Source organism: Halichoerus grypus, chromosome 2, assembly GCF_964656455.1.
Source record: "Halichoerus grypus chromosome 2, mHalGry1.hap1.1, whole genome shotgun sequence".
NCBI lineage: Eukaryota > Metazoa > Chordata > Mammalia > Carnivora > Phocidae > Halichoerus > Halichoerus grypus.
In genome coordinates, this window is record NC_135713.1 from 26,284,081 (window position 1) to 26,304,800 (window position 20,720).

At 44.6% G+C, this 20,720-nt stretch overlaps 1 protein-coding gene across 1 annotated transcript in view; it reads right to left on the reverse strand.

Moving 5' to 3' along the window:
* Nucleotides 1-218: 218 nt before the first annotated feature.
* ADAMTS12 (ADAM metallopeptidase with thrombospondin type 1 motif 12) overlaps nt 219-20,720 on the reverse strand; it is a 291,779-nt gene continuing 271,277 nt past the window's right edge. The window contains exons 20-23 of the mRNA XM_078066503.1: nt 18,480-18,656; nt 15,338-15,481; nt 8,671-8,824; nt 219-1,705 (exon numbers count right to left, since the gene is read on the reverse strand). Coding sequence (XP_077922629.1) covers nt 1,527-1,705; nt 8,671-8,824; nt 15,338-15,481; nt 18,480-18,656 — 654 coding nt within the window. The 3' untranslated portion in view covers nt 219-1,526. The remainder of the gene's footprint in view (nt 1,706-8,670; nt 8,825-15,337; nt 15,482-18,479; nt 18,657-20,720) is intronic.

Genomic DNA, 20,720 nt, shown 5'->3' on the forward strand with positions numbered 1-20,720 from the left:
AGTCCTGCCACCTTCTAGATACTAGCACCGTTTTTTAAGAGCACCATTCTGCTGAACGGATGGGTAATTCAAGGGAGCTAGGGGACACTGTGCTCCATGGGGAATAGCAACTGCCCTCTACCTGTGCACGAGTCTGCACTACGCTGCTGCTCACAATGTGAAGGCCCCATCCCTGCCTTCCCCTCTGTCAAGAGGCCCCCACCCACCCACCCATCCTCACTCTCTGGGTTCAGTTCATGTAAATGCCTCCCCTTACAAACTAGGAAAGTTGCCTTGTATTTGAGACCACAGCCTCCTGATGGGTGGTGAGAACATCCAGAATAAGCATTTTCACATTCATTTCACTGTTTTGGACTCTCCTGACTTGGAGAATAGATCAAGGAACAGACCTTCAAAAGTAACTATTGGGTGTATGGGGGTCATGTTTAACCTCACTTTGAGTTGTGGGTTTTTTCCCTCAAGACTAGAAGTTTGTATCAGTTCTTGTACTTAATACAGTTGACCTGGTCCTCTGAAATATTTTGATCTTGAGCTCCATCTTCCGTCCTTGGGGTAGGTGGGGGGGTGTCGCCCCCACGGACCTGGCTATGGCAGCTCTTGTGCAGGAACCCCCAGCAGTGGAAAGACAGTTGGACCTCTGAGTTGATGACTCAGGAAGGGAACACACTGGAGAGGAAGTCAGACGGGAAGACTCATCAGCTCTTCCCCAAAGGAAAGGTATTGGCCAGGAAAGTGGGAAGTATAAAGGTCCATGTTTCTTTTCTTACACCGGCAAGAAATTGATTTCTGTTCATTTCCTTTTTAAGAGTTTTCATAGAAATTATCCTTGAGTCAGAAACGTCTTCCCTAAAATTAAGCTAAATCCCTTACCTTTACTAAGTCCTACAGTTTCTGACCATTTCCTCTCATTTCTTGTGTCTCCAGGCAGGCACAGGAGTCTAAAGAGCCCAGATACCGAGTCTACGGGGGCTGAGTGATAATAGCCAACACTTTCTCTCCCTGCCCCAGCTGAGTACTGGCTGAAGAAAGTGGCCCTCTGCCTGGGTGAATTAAATGAATGTTTCTGAAATCTCTCCCATGACATATTAAACAGCAGCTTCCCCAAGCAGGGAGGAAAAAAAGGATGATTTCACCAAGGTAAATTAACAAGACTGCTCCCTAGATGCATGTGGTTCTATTTCCTGATACTCCTGAGGTAGTCTGGGAAAAATCTGGTGTCTTCATTTTTACTTTCAAGGGGGGAAAAGACATCATGTCACTGACTTACCTAATTTGGCACCTTTCCCAAGAGCACATCCCAGGAGACACCTGAACCTCTTGGATATCTCACCTATCAGGGAGCAGCAAACATTACAGTCCCATGCCTTTTGCAAGGGCGTTTTGTGGCTAATAAAACACAGGGGATTTTGTTTTGAGCCAAAGTTGGACTGGAAAACCTCAGTGAAGTGGTTTCCTGGGGCTAGAATGCAGTCGAGTCAGTCCCCGGGCTGCTGCAGTCTGTGGTGGGGGTTGGCTTCCTTCTGGACTTAGAATGCTTTGGGGTTTTTGAGCAACTGTGGCTTTCTTGGCCTTCGGGTGTGGACAATGTGTGTCTGGGAACATGATAGGCAGCACTGAGCCCTCACAGTGGGCACAGAACATTTCTTCATGGTTTTTAGTGTTTGGCAGAAACTGGCTGATAAGTTGTCCTTGGTGCAAAGTAAATCTGTGGAAGGAGAGAAAAATAAAACAAAAAAAACCAAAGATTATCCTTTGTAAGTGAATGAGCACAACTTCTATTAATGGAAGATGTTATATGTCTACCCAGAAAGGCTTCACAATAATTCACAGTAGTTGACATCCACTAAACAGTGATTATGTAACAGACACTGTGTGAAGTGTTTGTTAAACTGAATTATCAGTCACAGTTCTTCACTCCTGTGTAACAGTGTTATATACACATTCCCACCCTTGCCATGGCTGCCTGGTGGGCGGTGAATACTTCACTGCTCGACTTTGGCTTCTTCAGCCCAATACTTGCTTTGGACAATGTGGTATCAGTAGAGATGATCCCTACGGGGCCTTGGGAGGTGCAGGGGGATGAGCCCAGCCTGATGAGCTTCTGCTGTCCCCAGGAGAAGGACCTGGTTCGCACAGCTAGTGGACCACAGAGGATGGGAGACACAGGGAGCAAACCTAGACCGAACCTACGGCTGGCAGTCAAGGCCAACCAAGGCCAAGCTAGATTAGCTGAACCTTAGCTGACCTGCAGACGCTGAGCTAACTACACGATTGCAGTTTTAGGGCCCTGGGTTTAGAGGTGTTTGGCTCTGCAGTATTGTCATGCGATAGTTGAACGCGATGTTTCACGTGCATTGCTTCACTTAATCTCCCCAGCAGTACGATCAGGCAAATAGGAGTCTTTCCATTATACAAATGAGGACTGTGAAGCCTACAGAAGTTAAAAAGCTGCACAATGTTACCCAGCCGGTAAGTGGCATAGCCAGAGCTCAACAGGGACGGTTTTACCAATCATACCATTCAAAGCACCAGACAATAACCCAGCTGGCTGACTAACCAACGGGTTCTGAGCAGAGCTCAGCATAAAATGTGATCACTGCCCTCCAGAAATGTACCACGTAGATGAAAGCATAAAACATACACAGATAATTCCCACAGTAAGCATCCGATGAGATACCTGGATTCTAATCCTTGTTCTACTCTGAAACCTCTAGGCAAGTAAGTCCCTCATCCACCGCCCCCCCCCCCCCGCCCCTTGGCCTGATTTCCTCATCCAAGATGCAGGGAATTTCTCAGGGGTCCCCAGCACATACATTCTAGGAGCGGCACTCAGGTTGGACTGGTCCACGTACTCTTGGGCTGGAAGATATTCAATAAGGCCCCAAAGAGCAGATTTTTCTTCTGTAAAGTGAAATTGTTTCAAACTTTGCCTGAGTGCCTCTCTGAGCTCTGGTTGCCTTGCTTTCTTCCTTACAGAAGAGATTTGAATAGTTTTGAAGAAAAACTTTTTTCACAAACAGGCTCCTGTCTTCTGTCAATAGGACTGGCAGTTAAAAGTAGAGATTGAGGTACTATCCTCTTTACCCAAAAACTGTGCAAGTATTTTTTCCTCTTTCTGCCTTTTTTTCACCTTCCAGTCATGAAGGCAAAAAAATGCTTTTAATCTCCTCATAGCTCATCATTCTCTTGACGGGACCTTGTTTTTCCGCGAAGAAATAAATGTCTTCGGTTAGCTGTCACAATCCTATTTTGTTTGCAGATTCGAATGGCACTTGGGAATTGGTAACACACAATGTTCCTAGAACCCAAAAATCTTCACTGCTGATTCTTTTCTTCTTTAGGCCTCTTCTTTAAGCCTATTATAAAATCCAATCTCTCCTAAAATCCCACAGGAAAGTTTCTTTGATGCTCTGTTTCAGAAGGAGTACACATTTCAGCCAAGGAGTCCTACTGGAAGAAGAATTTGGGCTCTTCCTCTCCCACAGCTCCACAAGGGCAGCCAGTGTTCCCCGTGGGGTCTGGATCAGGCATCACGTGCACTGGTGTTCAGAACCAGGCAAGGATTCCTTTCTAGGCTGCTGGCTTTGGAACAGGACCAGCATGGGCACCTGGGTGTCACGGGCCTGCTCCAATTTCTTAGCCAGTGTCTCCTGAAGCCCTTGTGGATGGTGGCTGGAAGAGGGGCATGTGGTGTAGCTCTCTGCCCCACATCTTCCCTGACATGAGTATGGGAGTGCTCTGGGGCTACTTCAGGAAAGGAAGAAGACAGAGGAAGTGTGAAAGCTCGGCTTGCATCCCATCTCTTCACGAAGCTTCTCTTGGCCACGCTGGCCCACATGGATCCCCTCTGTCTCAGTCTCCCAACTTGCATTATTATTGTAACATTTGCTCAAACATAGCACTACATTCTATCTCGAACTGTTCTGTAAATGATGGTATGAGCCTTTTCTGATAAGGCTCTGGTGTGATCTCTCAAGGGTGTTTACCATTCTAAAAAGGGCTTCCTAGAGCCTCCCAAAGCCCTAACCTGTTGTGGGCTGAACTACATCCTCCAAAGTTTAAGTGTCCCCCAAAGTGGGAGTGGTACATGTGAATGTGACCTTATGTGGAAATATTTCTTTGAAGGTGTAATAATGATATAAATTAAGATGAGGCCATACCAGAATAGGGTGGGCCCTTAACCCAACATGACTGGTGTCCTGGAGGAGACACAGGTACACACAGTGAAGAGAAAGCCACCGGAAGACACTGACATCCGAGGGGAAGCTGGCTGTGTGAGGACAGAGGCAGAGACTGAAGTGACCCAGCTACAAGCCAAGGAAAGCCAGGGATTGTTCACAACCACCAGAAGCTAAGACAGAGAGCATGGCCCTATCGAGACTTTGATTTTGAACTTCTGGTCTCCAGAACTGTGAGAATACATTTCTGTTGCTTTAAGCTATTTAGTTCCTGGTAGTCGGTTATGGTAGCCCTAGGACAGTAATGCACCTCCTCCCCTATGACAATAGTCATAACAGAAATACAACGTATTGAGCACTTACCCCATACCAGGTAATGTACTTCCTAGATACCATCTCATTGGATCCACACAGAAATGCACTTGTAAGTATAGCTATTCTTTTAAAAACTGAGGTATTCCAGAAAGGCTTAGTAACTGGCCCAATACTGCACAGCTGACATGTAGCTGGTGGCTGGGATTTGGATGTTGCTTCAGGGCCTCTAAACCTCTGCCACCGAGGGAATGAAGCTCTTGTACTGGCGATGGGGAAGGAGGGGGTCACATGGACAGATTTTCCTTGAACACAGCATCTTCACTTGTTCAACACAGGCCCCCCAACTGTCAGGTTAGGTGACCCCTACAGGAACAACAGAGGCTCAGTCACACCTGGGGTTCTTGCCTCATCTTGAGAACCATGGGATTACGAACTCTGCTTTTCAATGGTCCTCGGAGCCCTGGAAGCATGCTGGGTCTTGCAGTCCTCCTGTTCAAGAGTGGGGGACTTGAAGGAAGAACGGATAGTGGTGGCCTAAATTGGGAGCCTGTGTTCCAGGCCCGTGTTTAGAAGCTCATTTAGACAATGACCATGAGCCTAACATCGTGGCATGGCTTGACTGCACAGTTCTCTTTATTATTATAAAACAATGAAGGCTTGTTGTGTTCATCAGCAAACTGGATCCCGGCCGAAGCACACACAATGCTTATAATTAGGGGCAACTTGGAGAGGAGATGCCAATTTGCCTCTGCCAGGTCAACAGAAACCAAGCTTGGAAATTTAAAGGGACAGTTAGAAGCTTGTTTCTTTGCTGTCAGCTGTGTCTAGGTTGAAAGGATAGTATTTTGCCCACAAAAGAAAGCTGAAAAACAATTTCAATATTGCTGACAAATACAGTTTCTGTAAGAGTTTGGGTTCCTTGAGGCCAGGGGCTGTATTACACTCATTTCTGTTTCCTCACTTTTTAGCACTTGTCTGAGACGTATCTTGTGATCCCTTATATTTGCTGAATAAATGAAAACATGAAATCCTATTCATCTGGAAGAATATTCCTGAGTAGAAAGTTTGCTGACTCAAATGTTCATTTGTAGCAACTCTGGGCCTAGGTACTGTCTTTATTACTTTCCTTATTCTTTCTCTTGCCTTCTCTACCCCTCATTCCTTAAAACAAACAAACAAAAAACAAACAAACAAACAAAATAAAACCGAAAACCCCAGGAATGGTGTGCATAAGAGTTTTGCTTTTGTTTTTTAATCATTATGAGTGTAATGCCTAGAATATACCCGATACTCAGTAAATATTTCTGGATAAATTAAAAAAAAATTTTTAACCTACTTAGGGTTTTACAGTCTCTACTTTGGAAATGGTAGTTCTGATTTAGAATTTAAATCATCAACAACTTAGATGGCATCTAAAGGAAGTAAAATGGCCTGGAGGAAAGCAAATCTTACGTGGAATTGATATCTGATCTTGTAAGATGGACACAGGGCATATGTTTATTGTGATGACTAGCTGGCTGACAAGATTCCAGGCACTGAATGATTTATTTTCAAAGCATTTCAGAAGGCACAGGGGTAAGGGTGGGTGGTGGGTTTTTAAAAGCAAGGAATTTCTTGAAGCTGCTCTTCATGTTGTTTCTATATGAGTAAGCATGCTCTGCCTTCAAGAGAAGCTAGTAATTAACTTTTGTTGCTCTGATAATTGTTGATGAGTGAAATTCATTGCTATTTATATCCATTGTCAGTCAGCTGTTAGTCATCATCTTGTCAGTGTGAGATTTCAAGAGAAAAAAATACCAAGTATGCATTTAACCTGGTTTTGATTATTGAAGATTGCACTGTCCAGCAATAAAAGTTAAAGACCATCCACGTAGAATTGAACAGCCCGTAACACTGGGCATGGTCAACCAGGACTATATTGCTGCAGTCTCCTGAGTGGTCTTCCTTGTCTATCTTCCACATGGCAGCCAGCATGACTTTCTCATCTCCACAGCCCTGTCTGGAATACTCCAGTGCTCCTTCTGCATTGGGGATAAAGTCCAAACTCCTTGGCATGCTTCCAAAGCTCCAGCTTTTCCCTCCAGCCCTACCATTCCTAGCTTCCCATGACCTTCATACTTGAGTTGAGTTAGACTCCTGTGCCATGACCTTGTATTCTTCCTAATTACTGTAGAAACTGAAAGCCTCTCCAGGAACCTCCCGTCTGACCCGTCTATTCATCCTTCACTTCCTCTGCAGACCTCCCTGCTCTCCCCAGTTTACAGTTAATGCCCTTTCCAAGAACTCTTGTAACATCCTTACCTCCCTTATCAGTGTCACTGGGTTGCAGCTTTGTTTCTTGTTTGACATTATGTTTACATGTAGTCAAGTCAGGGCCCAGCAAATATCTGCTGAGTAAGTGCATGATTTGTCAACAAGCATCCTCTAGGGAAAATCTTCTCAGGGTATGACCTCTAATGGCAGTCTCTGTTGAACGCCAGCACCCTCAGTCCTTGGAAGGAGGTGAGGAATAGATTAACAGACCACAGCCTTCACTACCTCTCATCTTGAAGAATCTTCAGAACACAACTACCACTGTGTACAACCAACATGCTGGTTTTCAAGAGTTTTTCACTTAGCTGCTGATGTCTAGTAGTCAGTTCTTTAATTAGGGGCAGAGTAAATTCAACCTGACCCTCTAAATCCCAATCTCGGGACTACATCTATAAGAGGCATTCTTTACTTTGTAACAGATGGAACTTCAAAAAATCCTCTCTCTCTGCCTGAAAACCTTCTCTCTAGGTTTTTAATTTAATTAAAAAAAAACCCCTCACATATCAATGAAGCCCCAAATACCAATGGAATGGACATTAAAATTCATGTTTGAATCCATTCATAAATGGATAAGAAAACTATAGGCTACTGAAATGAGTAAGTTGCCCAAGGAAGGTAACTGAACTGGTTTGTTGATGGAATTTTCTTTTTTCTTTTCAAACCTACTTAATACCTGGTATTTAAAATCTTGACAATACCTTTGGAAGGCTTGTGTTATTATTCTCCTTACATCCAAAAGGAAATAGGTTCAGAGCATTAAATATCCTGCCAAGGTCACATAGATAGAAAGAGGCTGCTGCAAGATGCACACCCATTGCTGTCTGATTCCAACGCTGGATTCCTTTCACCCCCGAGGAAGAGAGGCATGGGAGGGAGAAGGAGACCTGGCCTGGCACTCTGGCTCTGCAATCAGTACCCCCTGTATTCATAAACAGGCCTCTTAACCTTTCCAGGCTGTAGTTCAACATACTTAACATGACAAAGGTCATCAGAGGTCATTCAACTTGGGATGCTTTCTGAAAGTGGAGGTTGAATGTAGCAGACAACACTGATGCTCCCCTGTTTGGGTCTCCCTCCTTAGATTTGTTGCTTCGTTTTCATGTGTCACCCCCAATCCCCCAGTCCCAGCATCCCTGTTCTTTAGCCACTAATACCCAGAGACCTGGCTCTTTTGGAGGATTGCCCACAGAGCCTACTGGAGCTGGTTTGTCTCTCCATGTAGAAAGCTTTTAACACCTGCGAATTCCCTTCCGCTAGGGTAGCCCTTGGCCCATGGTTGAAAAGTGTGGGAGTGTGAAAGTCCAGCTCCCCGGCCTCAGGAGCAGACGGCTCCGACCCATGGCTTCCATCCTGCAGCTCCCCTGTGGGACCAGGCTGAAGCAGCCACCTGGCTGTGCTTTCTCCCTCCTCTGTCCTGCTTCCCCTACTCCCTTCACGGTTTTCCTCGGGAGCACTTCCGAAATGGATCCCTTGCACCCAGATCTGCACCTCAGAGCTGTTTCTGTGGAACCTGATCTAAGCCGGTGGTGCTGCATTGACAGAGAAGGCCGTTCAGGACCTGACTGGTTTCCTGAGAAAGGCTGGCGCATCTCTCAGAAATCTCGGAAAAAGCAGAAGTGATTCTCATCTGTGTAGGATGACGTCAGTGTGAATGCACTCTGAGATAGGAAAATGGATGAATAACCCCTCAAGGAATTAGAGTCAAACCTCACCAAATGGACAGCTTGCTTTGAGTGGAGCTGGCTGGCCTCTTCAGCATAAAGATCCTGGCGCAAAAAGGGGACTAAAACTATCCACATCAATTCACACGGGACACCTTATTTATGAAAAGCTCTCTCCCCAGCCGGCGAAGTCATTCACCCACCATCACTCTTCTTACAGGCCTGCTGGCTGCATTTTCGGAATTCTGCAGGTCTGGGTTCGTGATCACACAGGCATCCGTCTTCAGTTGTATTGTCCTCTGAGGAGACGCAATGGACGGTCCTCTTCTGAAAGCCACCCCCACAGGAAGCGGTGCACTGAAAGAGAGGGGTGCGCGGAGAGTCACAAGTCTTCCCCAGCGGCACCACGGGGGCTCTAGCGGGGCCCTAAGGCCGCCGTGCTCAAGTAGGGGCAAGTCCCCATTATCAGAAATCGTCTTGAAGGGGTCAGAGAATAAAGCCCTAGTCATCTGGAGATGTGAATTTAGGAGGAGTCTGTATTACTGACTGTGGACTGAATTTGGCTTAATTTACTATGGGGTTCTCTGAAGAATGTGGACGAAGGTTGAACAGCAAGAAGAATAGAATAAAATTTCGTATCTAGGCCCCGGTGCCTCAGAAATCCAGTTTCTCTGAACTCGTTTTGATTTGGGGCTGGGAATCAGACGTGAGGAAAGAGAAATGGGAGAGGAAAACCATCGAGAAATGGCGAGAGAATGTGGAATGGGCCCGACTGGACCATGTGTGGCCTCAAGCCACACAGGTAAGATGGAACCCCAGTGTCAGGAAGTGGCGGCCTACCAGCAAGGGAGGTTTTCTGGCCTGCGAAAGCGGTTTATGATTCCTGGGGATGTGAGAACATGTGTCTGAATTTATCACATATACTTGTGAAAAAAAAGTCTTTTTATTGTGTATATCTATAAAACATAAAAATTCGCTATTTGAACCATTTTTAAGTATACCGTCCAGTGCCTTAAGTGCATTCTCACTGTTGTACAATCATCACCTCTATCCTTCTCTAGAACTTTCTCATATTTCCAAATTGAAACAGTATCCCCATTAAATAAGAGCTCCCCATCTCCCAGCCCCAGCCCTAGCCCCTGGCAACCACCATTCTATTTTTGTCTCTATGAATTTGACTATTGTAGATACCTCATATAAGTGGGATCATACAGTATTTGTCCTTTGGCCCTTGCTGATTTCAATTAGCATAATGTCTCTAAGGTTCCTCTGCATTATAGCGTGCACCAGAAGTTCTTTTAAGCTGGAATACTATCCATTGTATGTTTATACCACACTTTGTTTATCCATTCATCTGTTTGGATACTTCCAAACTGTTGCTTCCACATTTTGGCTATTGCGGACCCCAGATACTCTAATGATTAACATCTATTTCATGTTTTATTACTTTTAGCCTTATCTTTCTTATATAATCAAAACCTCCCAGAGGGCAGAAACCAGTAAGAAATAACTATTGAGCTGATCCTGAGTAAACAAAAGTGTGCAACAGAGGACAGTGGGAAGAACGAGGGAAGTTAATCAAGCCAGAATTTGACAAAGAGTACTGGACCAAGATTCCAGAGATTGGCTTTTCCACTTACTTCATATTGTCCTGGATCATTCGCTCAACCTCTCTCTTTCTTTCTCTGTAAAATAAGGTTGTTAGATAAAGAACCAATGACTTCCCTTCCTGCTTTCTGCTCCTAAGGGTCTGATGGAGCCAGGCTGGGCTGGTCCTGGGTGCAGAAGTCCTCCTGGCCCTCTTGGGCAGGGCAGATTAAGATGAAAGAACTAATTCCAAGCCAAGCACAAAAATAAGCAGAGAGGTCACTGTCCATGCATTTATTAGTCAATGAAAACGACTTGTGATATAGAAGATGCATGAATTTGTGTGGTACTTAATTGGAGGATTAAGCATGGTTGCTTATTTGGGTTTTGTTAATAGTAGTAATGCTGTGAGTTGCGGGTTTTAGAGAGAAGGTGCACGTCTCTCAATGCTCAGTTCCACTTCTTTGGAACCAGTGACAATAAGGAATCTTTGTGTAGAACTGAGCATCTCAAAATAGGGATGGGGCTAAGGCTGATTAGCTGAACTCCATACTAGTCTCACTCAGTCATGGATGCCCTGTCCAATCAAAGTGCAAGGATTCTCTTCAGCTTAAACTGTCCTGTTTGGAAATGTTGATTCTCAGGATTCAGCATATGATCAGCAAAGGTTCACCGTGTGGGCAGCTGTAAAACTCTGGTGTTGCTACCACTCAAACAACATGGATGGAATGGAGAAATATGAAGAGGAGGAACCATTAGATATTTTAGAACTAATGAAAGCATCTTCACTGAATAATTTTCTTGCACTTACTACTAATTCCTGGTAGGCACAGTTCTAAGTGCTCAGGAGATATCCTTGAGTTCAGTCCTGGTAACAACCATGTAAAGTCAGATTTGTTTTCTGCTTCCGCTGGTGTAGAAACAGGTCCTCCTCTCTCCTGACTTTCCTTTTTCTTATAGCATTTAATGGGTATGGAACCTCATGTTCTCCAAATCTGGAGAATTTTCTTCTATTAATTCTTTGATCGCCTCATTTCTATTCCATCCCCATTCTCCCTTTCTGGAATCTTATTTTGATGTTATGTCTCCTGGTCTGATCCTCTACTTTTCTTATCTTTTATCATATTTTCTTTTTGTCTTTGTTCTCCTTTTCTTGAGAGATTTCTCCACATTATCTTCTACTTACTTTTTTTACTTTTGCTATTATAAAAATTTTTAAGTTTTTCTTATATTCTCTGAATATTCTTTTTATATAGCTGTGCTAGGAAGCTATGTCATGGATGTAGGCTCTTGTTTCTCTGAAGAGATTATAGTTTTTTGGGTGGGGGGAGTTCAATGTTTCTTTGGTTTTTCTTTTCAAGGTCTCTGTTCCTTGGAGTTTCTTTTGTTCTGTTTGTTATTTTGTCCTTGGTGTGATAGATTTTTTCAAATGTCCAGTAATCCTAGGCTATTGACTTAAGATGAGGTACCTATGAGTTGATTGGAAGTTTCATGGGTGACAGGTACTGACAGGTGGCTTTATATAAGGTGATCAGGAAGAGATCTATTATGTGAGGTTTTTTCTCTTGAGGCTAACCCAGTCCCCTGCCCTTGTGAAGCTCTCCTGGGGGAAGGACACTATTTATTGCATGTATTTTCACTTGATCATTGGTGAAATAAGCTCTTTTGTCCCTACCAACCATGACTGATTCCAAAGTCTCTCTTGGTTTGCTTCTCCAGTGAGAAGACCTCCAGGCTATGGTCAGGATGTAGGAAAGATCTAAAGATCCAACTGCCTCTCTTTATAAACTTTCAACCAACGCCATTCCCCGCCCCGCACCCCCCCCCCCCACAAACACACACACTGCTGTCTCAGAGGTACCTGGGAAATCTCTGCTATGGACAGTTTTCAGCTTTCTCTGGCATGCTAAGGCAACTGTAAGTTTCGCTATCTGCTTCTAGCTTCCAAAATTTTATTGACTCCTTCTCCAATATTGTTTCCTGTCCTCTTGTCTTTGTGGATTTGTGGCACTTTTAATTTTTTTATCTCTTCTATTGAATGCAGTTTGGGGAAGAGAGGCAAATGTATATGTTCAACCCATCCACATGTGTTACTTGGGCTCTATAATTTGCCTTTTTCACTTAATAATAGGTGTTGGAGGTCAAGAGCAATCCAAAAGCTGGCTTGGTAGGCGTCAGCCACCCTTCATGTCCCCTCATCTTTGATATGCACAATTGAATTTTTGACACATGGCTCTTCCAGGGAAACTTTAACTCATGTCCACCTCCAAGAGGCAGTTACCTCTAACTCTCTCTAAAGTAATTTTGAACTTCTGCTGTTAGAAATTTTTACAACTCAGAAATAGAGGTCTACCTCATTCTTAAAAGTGCTCTACTATAATAAATTAATAGATTAGCCAGTTCTATCAGAGCATATTAGGTTATTTTTAGGAATTGCTATTACAAACAACATGGCAATGAACATCTTTACCATCATTTAGGATTTTGTCTGATGGTGTATTTGTGGGCTAAATTATTACAGGTAGAACTGCTGAGTCAGTCTATGTATTTTAAGTTTTTCACTGATTTTAATGCTTTCTGTTCTAACTCCAGACAGATGATTATAACTGAAAAAATGTGCTGGAAATTGAAGAACAACCACCACACAAAACCTCATTTTACAACTTGAATGCTACCTAAGTGCCAAAATGAGAAGCCGACTGCATTCTTACAGGCAAAGGGGGGTGTTTCTGATAATTTCCTCTTCTCGGTGAGTTCCTTAAGAGCAGGATATGCCTCACACATCATTACTGTAATATTTGCTGGGCTATCATTATCTTTCTTGCCAGAAAGAATATCGTTCAGCTTTCCTTTACAATGAATAATAAGGTACTAGAGCCTCAGGGAATTGACAGACTTAAAAATGTCCATCTGTAGTTGTTAATCTTCTATGAAAAAATTCCTGAGTGGGGCCCACATTTTTAACATTTTCATGATAGTTCATGTTACAGCAATTATTTTCTTCTAATGGTCATATGTGATTTGCTTAGTGATCCTTATATTGTTACCCAGGGTTCCAAGGTATTTTTTTTTTAAGATTTTATTTATTTATTTGAGAGAGAGAGAGAGCATGGTGGGGGAGGGTCAGAGGGAGAAGCAGACTCCCCGCTGAGAGGGGAGCCCAACACAGGGCTCAGTCCTGGGACTCCGGGATCATGACCTGAGCCGAAGGCAGGTGCTTAACTGACTGAGCCACCCAGGCGCCCCCCACCCCAGGGTATTTTTGAAAAGCCTAATCCTGAAACACACATTTATTTGTTGGGTTTCATCTTACAGGTTCTGAACTCAATGATGGATGAAGAAATTTGGTTTTGGAGTAACTGAATTTCTAGGGAACAGGAAATGTAAGTCATTTTCCAAGGGAGATATTGTAAGATGCCCAAATATAAAGTGATTAAATTACATTTACATGAAAAAAATTACAATTGCACGTGACATTTTCCACTGTTCACGTCACCCATGGGGACAGGGTGAGCGCTGGGTGCGAGCCCCGGCAGACAGCTCAGTGGGACGCATAAACAAAAGCTTGCTCTGACGCCGCTATCTCCTTCGGCGATTCATCGTGAATCAGCACTAGATGCCAATGAAAATAGGGAATTCACAGAAAGTACTCTGTGCCCTGTCTACTTAATGAAGTGGCTGACATCATTCTTCCTTGTCTCCTGGACATTTTTCTAAGCTATGAAAATAATAAACGATGCATTTTTTATATTTTTGCAGGCTACATGATTCATGTACAATGTCCCTTTAGCAGTAATGAATCATCTTGTTCTTCCTGGATTCAAGTGGGTGATAGCCAGAGACCAGCACAACCTGGAGTTGGACGTGCCAGCAGAAGCCTTTCTCAAGAGCACATGCCAGCCTGCAAACCGGTCATGGGCATGCAGGAGCAACCGCACCACTCTGAACAATGAGAGTCAATAAGGGTATAGCGGCTTCAAAGTATCTGGGGGCATTACATTTGGCAAAAATACTGCATTGGCCTGTGTTATAACTATCAAAATATACAAGAACAAGCTACTTTAAAAAATATTAGTAGTTGAGGGATTTGTGTATCAGATCCTCTTGCCCACCCCACCCCCCCACCTCCCCGTCTCCCAGTTGTTGGCCTTTGATCCATCCCGGCTGAGGTGGTAACCAACTTCAGGAAAGCACAGCCCAACCCATTGGCCTACACCTCCCATGTTCATGCTGTGTGCCTCTCACCTCCCGACTCTCTTCTTGTTGAGATATGAGACACAGTGGGGCCTGCCCAATGCCCACACATGAATAACCCAGGACAATAGGGGATATTAGTCATCTGAGAGGAGACTTTTTATCCAATCCCAAGAGATAGGAGCCAATAGATCATCTCCTCCCTTCCTGCCCCTGGACAAACTACCCTAAGAGGAGGTAGTTCACACAGCTTTTAGAGGGCCTTCTTTTGAGAGCAAGCAACCAGTTGTTCCTGACCCTGAGCAGTGGTCAGTTAGGACACGTGGTCAGTTTGGTAACGTATCACCTCATATTCGTTTCCCCTCCTTCCCTCCCTCCCTCCTCTTTCCTATCATCCCTACGTCCTTGACATTGTATTTCCTAATAAAGTTTTAGATTTGGCCTTAAGACTCCATTTTCTAGAGAATCCAGGATATGACAAATCAGAGGGATGGCACAATCTGTCTATGGGAGAATTTTCTTTGTTGTCGGTGTCACTGATACAGTTACTTATATAACAAGTAAACTTTGTGAGGACAATAAATCTTTCCCTCATTTGCAGTTTAATTTTTTGTTTGTCTCTTCATCCAACAGGCTGGCCATCTGGCAAGCTGATCTGCGGGTTGACAAGATCTGAAACTCACAAAATCAGGCTAAGCCTCAAGCTTCAGGGCATATCCACTCCTGATTGATTCAGGAAAAGCCCCAGGATCCAAGGTATTGGGACCCAAAATTGCCTTTCCTTAGGTTTTGTGCCTCTGGGATAGTATTGGTATTTGATCTGTTTTCTTTTGAGAGTGTTTGAACTTTTCTCTTCTGAGCTCAAGACAGTAAACATTGAACCACATGTCAGCTAAGGATCAATTTTTAGCAGACTTAGAGGTATGGATGGCAGAAGAGTACCAGAACTAAAATATATAGAAACCCTCTGTAAATCAATGGAGACGCTGAACATTGACAATGAATATACCTTACCTTTGAAATCTAGAGGAAAAAACGCTATTTTTTAAAAGACTAAAGTAAATGGAAGGGAATATAAGTGACTCTTACCAGGTCCCAGTCCCCAGTGGCCCAGTGACAACAGGGGTGGCTGTTGCAGGGCGCCGTGGGCGTGGGCCTTTCCGACCAGTCACAGAGGCCTCCCGGACAAGTCACGGCTCTCTCCTGAACTCCGCCTCCACAGGACCTGGAACACTGAGGTAGGACAGGGACACGTTTAGGTAAAAATCACCTGACGACATTTGCAGTGATCAGGGAAGACCTTCTTATTATCATTTTTGTTGTCTACAGAGCTATTAAGAATACCAGTGTCTCTACTGGAATCTGCACCAGGTTCCTCATGATGACCACATAACAGTGATGAAACAAAAATTAAAGAGAGAGAAGGAAATTAATAAAGGGCATTCTGAGGATATGAAGAGGAGAAAAAGAAAATCAGAAGATGCCACATAGTTCAATGTAAAACAGTATGTCACACAGAAGGAATTCTGGTTAAAAACCTAAATGAGTGGTCATTCCAGAATGGACGTCATGCTATTTGCATTCCGGCTTCTAGCACAAGTATCTAGAAACCAAAATGTAAAATGTAGGTGTTTTCATTATGATTAGCTCCAACAGTCCAAACAGGGAGCACACATTTGCAATAGAATTTTATTTCCTCTTAAAATGGGATTCAGCCTTCCTTTCCCACTACAAAATGCTTTAGAATTAAATTTGTCCATACTTGGAATAGGGGAATTGATGGGTTTGCCCCAGGGTCTGATCCACTGACTGTAATGCTTACAAAAATAAATTTGAGATGACAAGCTGGATTCCTAAAGGGATACAACTCTAAAACATGTCAGGTTTTTGCTCACTAATATAATTTTATAAGATCTATTGTCTCATTTCCCTAAGGTTTCTAGAAGGAAATTACATTATCCACTAGGAATCTTTGAAACATAACATAATAAAATTTAAAAAATTAAAAAAAAAAAGAAAAGCACTTTGAAAAATCTTAATTATGGTGTGGTAACAACAACAGCAACAACAAAATAATTATGGTTGGCAACATCTTGCCCATCACATCAGGCATGACACTGAGTGGTGGTGCCATAGAAAATAGGATAATTACATGCAATAAACGCTTTCTGCTCAATAAAAGAACTATTCTATTGCTTTCACGATATTCCAACTTTGAGAATCAACATGGATTTTTTTGCCTATTTGTTGTTTTTAACCCTATATGAGGAGAGAAGGAGAGGGATTCTCCCATTTGAGATCATCATACCTACACGTGTGCATATATTCAGGGCCACCTGGCCACATAATGTCCAGGAAAGAAGGTGAAGAAAGTACAAACCAGCGGTTCTCCAAGTGTGGTCTCCGGACCAGCGACTTTAGCATCTTCTGGGTACTTGTTAGAAATGCAAAATTCAGGCCCCACCCCAGACGTCCAAATTGGACACTCTGGGGGTGGGATCCAGCCATCTGTGTGTTGACAAACCCTCCAGGTGATTCTGAAGTGTGCTAAAATTTGAGAAGCTCTCCTGTAGAGACATCCCCGCAGCAGAAATGCTTCTTCCACGCTGGAAGGCTGGGCCGGCTGGCAAAGCAAAGGGGCCCACAATATTCTCATGGTGGTAGCCTCCTAGTATGTACAGACAAAGTAGCATCAGGAGCAGTCAGGGTAAAGCACCTAAGGGTTCCCAGACTCTCAAAAGCTCCAGAGAAATACTCAAAATGATTTTTGCATTTTCCATCTCCCTCAGAGGGTAGTCTTCCAACTGTGTGGTTTGCTCACACAGAGTAGACTTCAGAAAGGAGGGTGGTGGGAGCCCTTCAGGGAACAGCTCCTGGCTGGGGCTCCCAGAATACATCTTTTTCAGAGAGCAGATCTGATGGCTCATCTTTAAAAACCTGCAGTTGCATTTCTCTACAAGGCTCCTCTGCAGATTCCTGGATTCTGAAAGCTGTCACCAGGCTCATCATACATGGATGGCTTGGAGGCCTAGGTCCAGAGCGTGGGAGTAGCAGGCACTTTATGTGCCCTAGAGCTGAGCAGGGAAGGAGGAGAAAGAAGGGACAGTGGTAGCTGCTGCCCCAGAAGCACCAGGTACTGACCCAGAGCCTCAGGAATCAGCACGGCTGCTTGACATGTAGACAGGAAGTGGCTTGGGGGGGGGGGCAGTCTTCTGTAAGCTTTGACACTAACTCTGTGTCCTACACTTGTGGTTCACCACCTTCCTTTCCAGAGCAGGTGGAAGGTTTGGTGCCCCCACCCCAACCCCCACAAACAGTTACTGATTCACTCTTTCTCCTCAGTTCACTCTGTTCGATGCCTACTGGGCAAATTGCTATGGTAGAAAGAGCACAGGCACTGGAGGCTGCCTTGTGCTGAAACTAATGTTCCACCATTTATTTTCTAGTGGTGTGAATGCATGTAAATTTCTTAATCTCTGAGTCTCAATTTCTCCACCTATACAATGAAATTAATAAAGCCTACTATTCGGGTTGTTGTGAGAATTAAACCAAGTGTCATAGGCAAAATGCCTAGCCCACAGACACACTCAAAACATGCTGGGTTCCTTTTTTTCTCTTCTTTCTACCACACACGGATATGGTTGGGAGTAGTTTTTGGGAGCTGTTGACGTATTTGCCTATTGGCAAATGAGAAGAGCAGTCACTTTCCATTCATGTGCTGACATAGGGCAAAGATCTAGCAGAGCCTAGGCCCTCACAAAACAGAGGACAGACACACACAGGCACAAACACACTTCCTTGTATTTGTATAAACAATGATCTGGGCATTGAACTGAGAGGTGGAACTCTAAAATATACTGCGTGTGGAAAGGAGCTGGCCATGCCCCCCAGCTCAAGTGGGCAGAGGCCTAGCAGAGGGATGTGAGACTCCGCCCTCAGTGACTCTCCTCAGAGTGGTCTGCACGCATTTCCCCAACATGGACCCCAGTTCTGCCCAGTATATCCAGAGGGAGACTGGGTTGTGCTAAAACCCTGAATTGTCACAGCTGAAACCACACAACGTAGTCTTTAAGTTGACCTGTTTGGCCTCCTCCATAAAGTGCTGGGCCACTGAATGGAGGCCAGTCATTGTCACAATGCACGTGTGGTCTCCCCTGACTGCTAGACTCGCAAGGTAACACAGAGATTCGCATTTGCCTGGGTCTGTGGATGCTGTATCTGAAGCCCATACCTGACTCCAGGGCCCCACATGCCACTCCTCACAGGGCTCCATGTTGCAGCTCATGCTCAGCGGGGGACGAATGCCGGCCAGGAACTGGCAGTGAAACGGCCTCAGGCTGCGTTGGTCCCGGCTGTCCACACACTGAATCTCCCGGATCTGGAAGCCCCCGCTGCAGTTTCTGGAACACTGCATGCAGAGGGACACAAGAGGGGATACCTGAGTCCCTGGCATCAGGCTTTCATTCCCCTGAATTCCAGGGGGGTTTGCAGAGAGAACCATGGAGTTCCAGGCTTCCAGGCACAAAGCAGGGTGAAGTCTAGCTCAAGTGACCTGTTTCCCTCACAGGCCCTGGAGAGGGAGTCACTCAAGCAGCATCCAAAGATGGGGCCGCCCATGTCAGAAAACACAGGTGGGGAAGTCTAAGAACTGGGTGGCAAGTCCCGTTCTGTCACTCACTTGTCATGAGCTCTTGGGCAAGTCACAGAAACATTCTGAGCCTCAGGTGTCATAATTGTAACCTGGGATAGAACTGCATCTCCCAGGGCTGTGGTGAAGATCGCGGACCCTGGGGTTGGGTGTCTGCAGGTGCAGGTCTGCCTCAGTGGGCAGCCAGTCCCTCTGGGGTGTAGTCATCCTGGGTGAACGAGGCTGCTCACAAGGGGACGTCTCTGCCAAGCCACACCCATCTCTCCCCCAGAATCCTGCTAAAAACCTGTTTGCTCCATGACTCTGAAGGCAGGATGGGTTGCCCTTTGTCAAGTGAAGGGCCTATATGAGGGAAATAATTGGAATAACTGCTCAGCAGTTTGACTCACGGGAGTGAGCTTGTCCCTACCACCATCCTTCCTCCCAGGGCCGACATCCCCTGCCTTCATCACTGAGAGTTTGCTCAGCACAGGCTCATGGAAAGCCATTACAAGGCCCTCCTCACTGCCCCCTCCCACACGCTGACAGCGTGCATAGCAGCCCCTGCATCCTGCTGGCCCATGTGACAAGGGACAGATTGATGCTCTAATGCTTCCAAAAATTGAATGTTTAGCTTCTTAGAAATAAATGACACTTGCCAAATGGCACCTCCCCCCCCCCCACACACACACAAAACAAATAAAAAACCTCACTTTCCTGGGCACCTGGGTAGCTCAGTTGGTTAAGTGTCTGCCTTCGGCTCAGGTCATGATCCCGGAGTCCTGGGATCGAGCCCCGCATCGGGCTCCCTGCTCAGCGGGGAGCCTGCTTCTCGCTCTCCCTCTACCCCTCCCCATCGCTCATGCTCTCTCTCTCTCTCAAATAAATAAATAAATAAATTTTTTTAAAAAAACCTCACTATTCCAGCCATGTAGTAAGTACACAAAGTAAAAAGTAACTGTCAGTTTGAAATGAGCCACAGAACAAATGAGGAAACATGCTAATAATTTCCACACAAAGCAGCCATTCGTTTGACAAAAGAGATTTCTGGGAAATAGCATGTGATAAAGCAACAGGGCTCTGTATTAGGACAAGGGAATTTTACAAGACGTAAGTATGAAATGAGATTTTATTCTCCTATTTTTCATTTGTTGCTGCAATCTGTTTCAAAATTTAATTTTCAAATTAGCATTCCCCTTTTGTTATTCACATTCAATGGGAAATGAACTTTATTAATATGCTGAAATAAATAATAAGGGAAGACATTCACTAAATCCATGACTTTTCCATTCCATTTTCAAAACGGCCTCTTGTTCAGTTAGCAAGAGAGAAGGGGCAGGATATTAAATCACTCCTAATGCTGTTCTGTTTGTATGCTGAATGCCAATTATTATATTCATTTTCTTACTGCCCTAGAGGACAGTCATTTGGATTCATGTTTTCCTAACCTGGAGCCTGTGGACCAGACTGAGGACAGAAGCCAGACTAGAACAAAAAGCCTGACCAATGCCCTACTGTGACCAAAAGTGCTCATTTCCCAGTTACCACCTCAGCTCTGGTCTGCAGACCAGATCAAGTTAGAATGAAAAATACCCTTAGCTTATAGGGGCCACTGGAAGAGAAAATGAAATCACAATTCTCCCTTGTGTTGTTTACAAAGTCATCCTGATACACGTTCCATGTTAGACTCACACAGGGTGTTCAGTCAAGAATAGTGAAATGCTTGAGCATAGCGTTGGGAGGTCAGTAGACTGCACTCAGGTGTGATCCTGACAGCAAGTGGTTACCTGACTGTGGGTTAATCACTGCTCGTCTCTCAGCCTCTGTTTCTCCATTGGTGTGGCA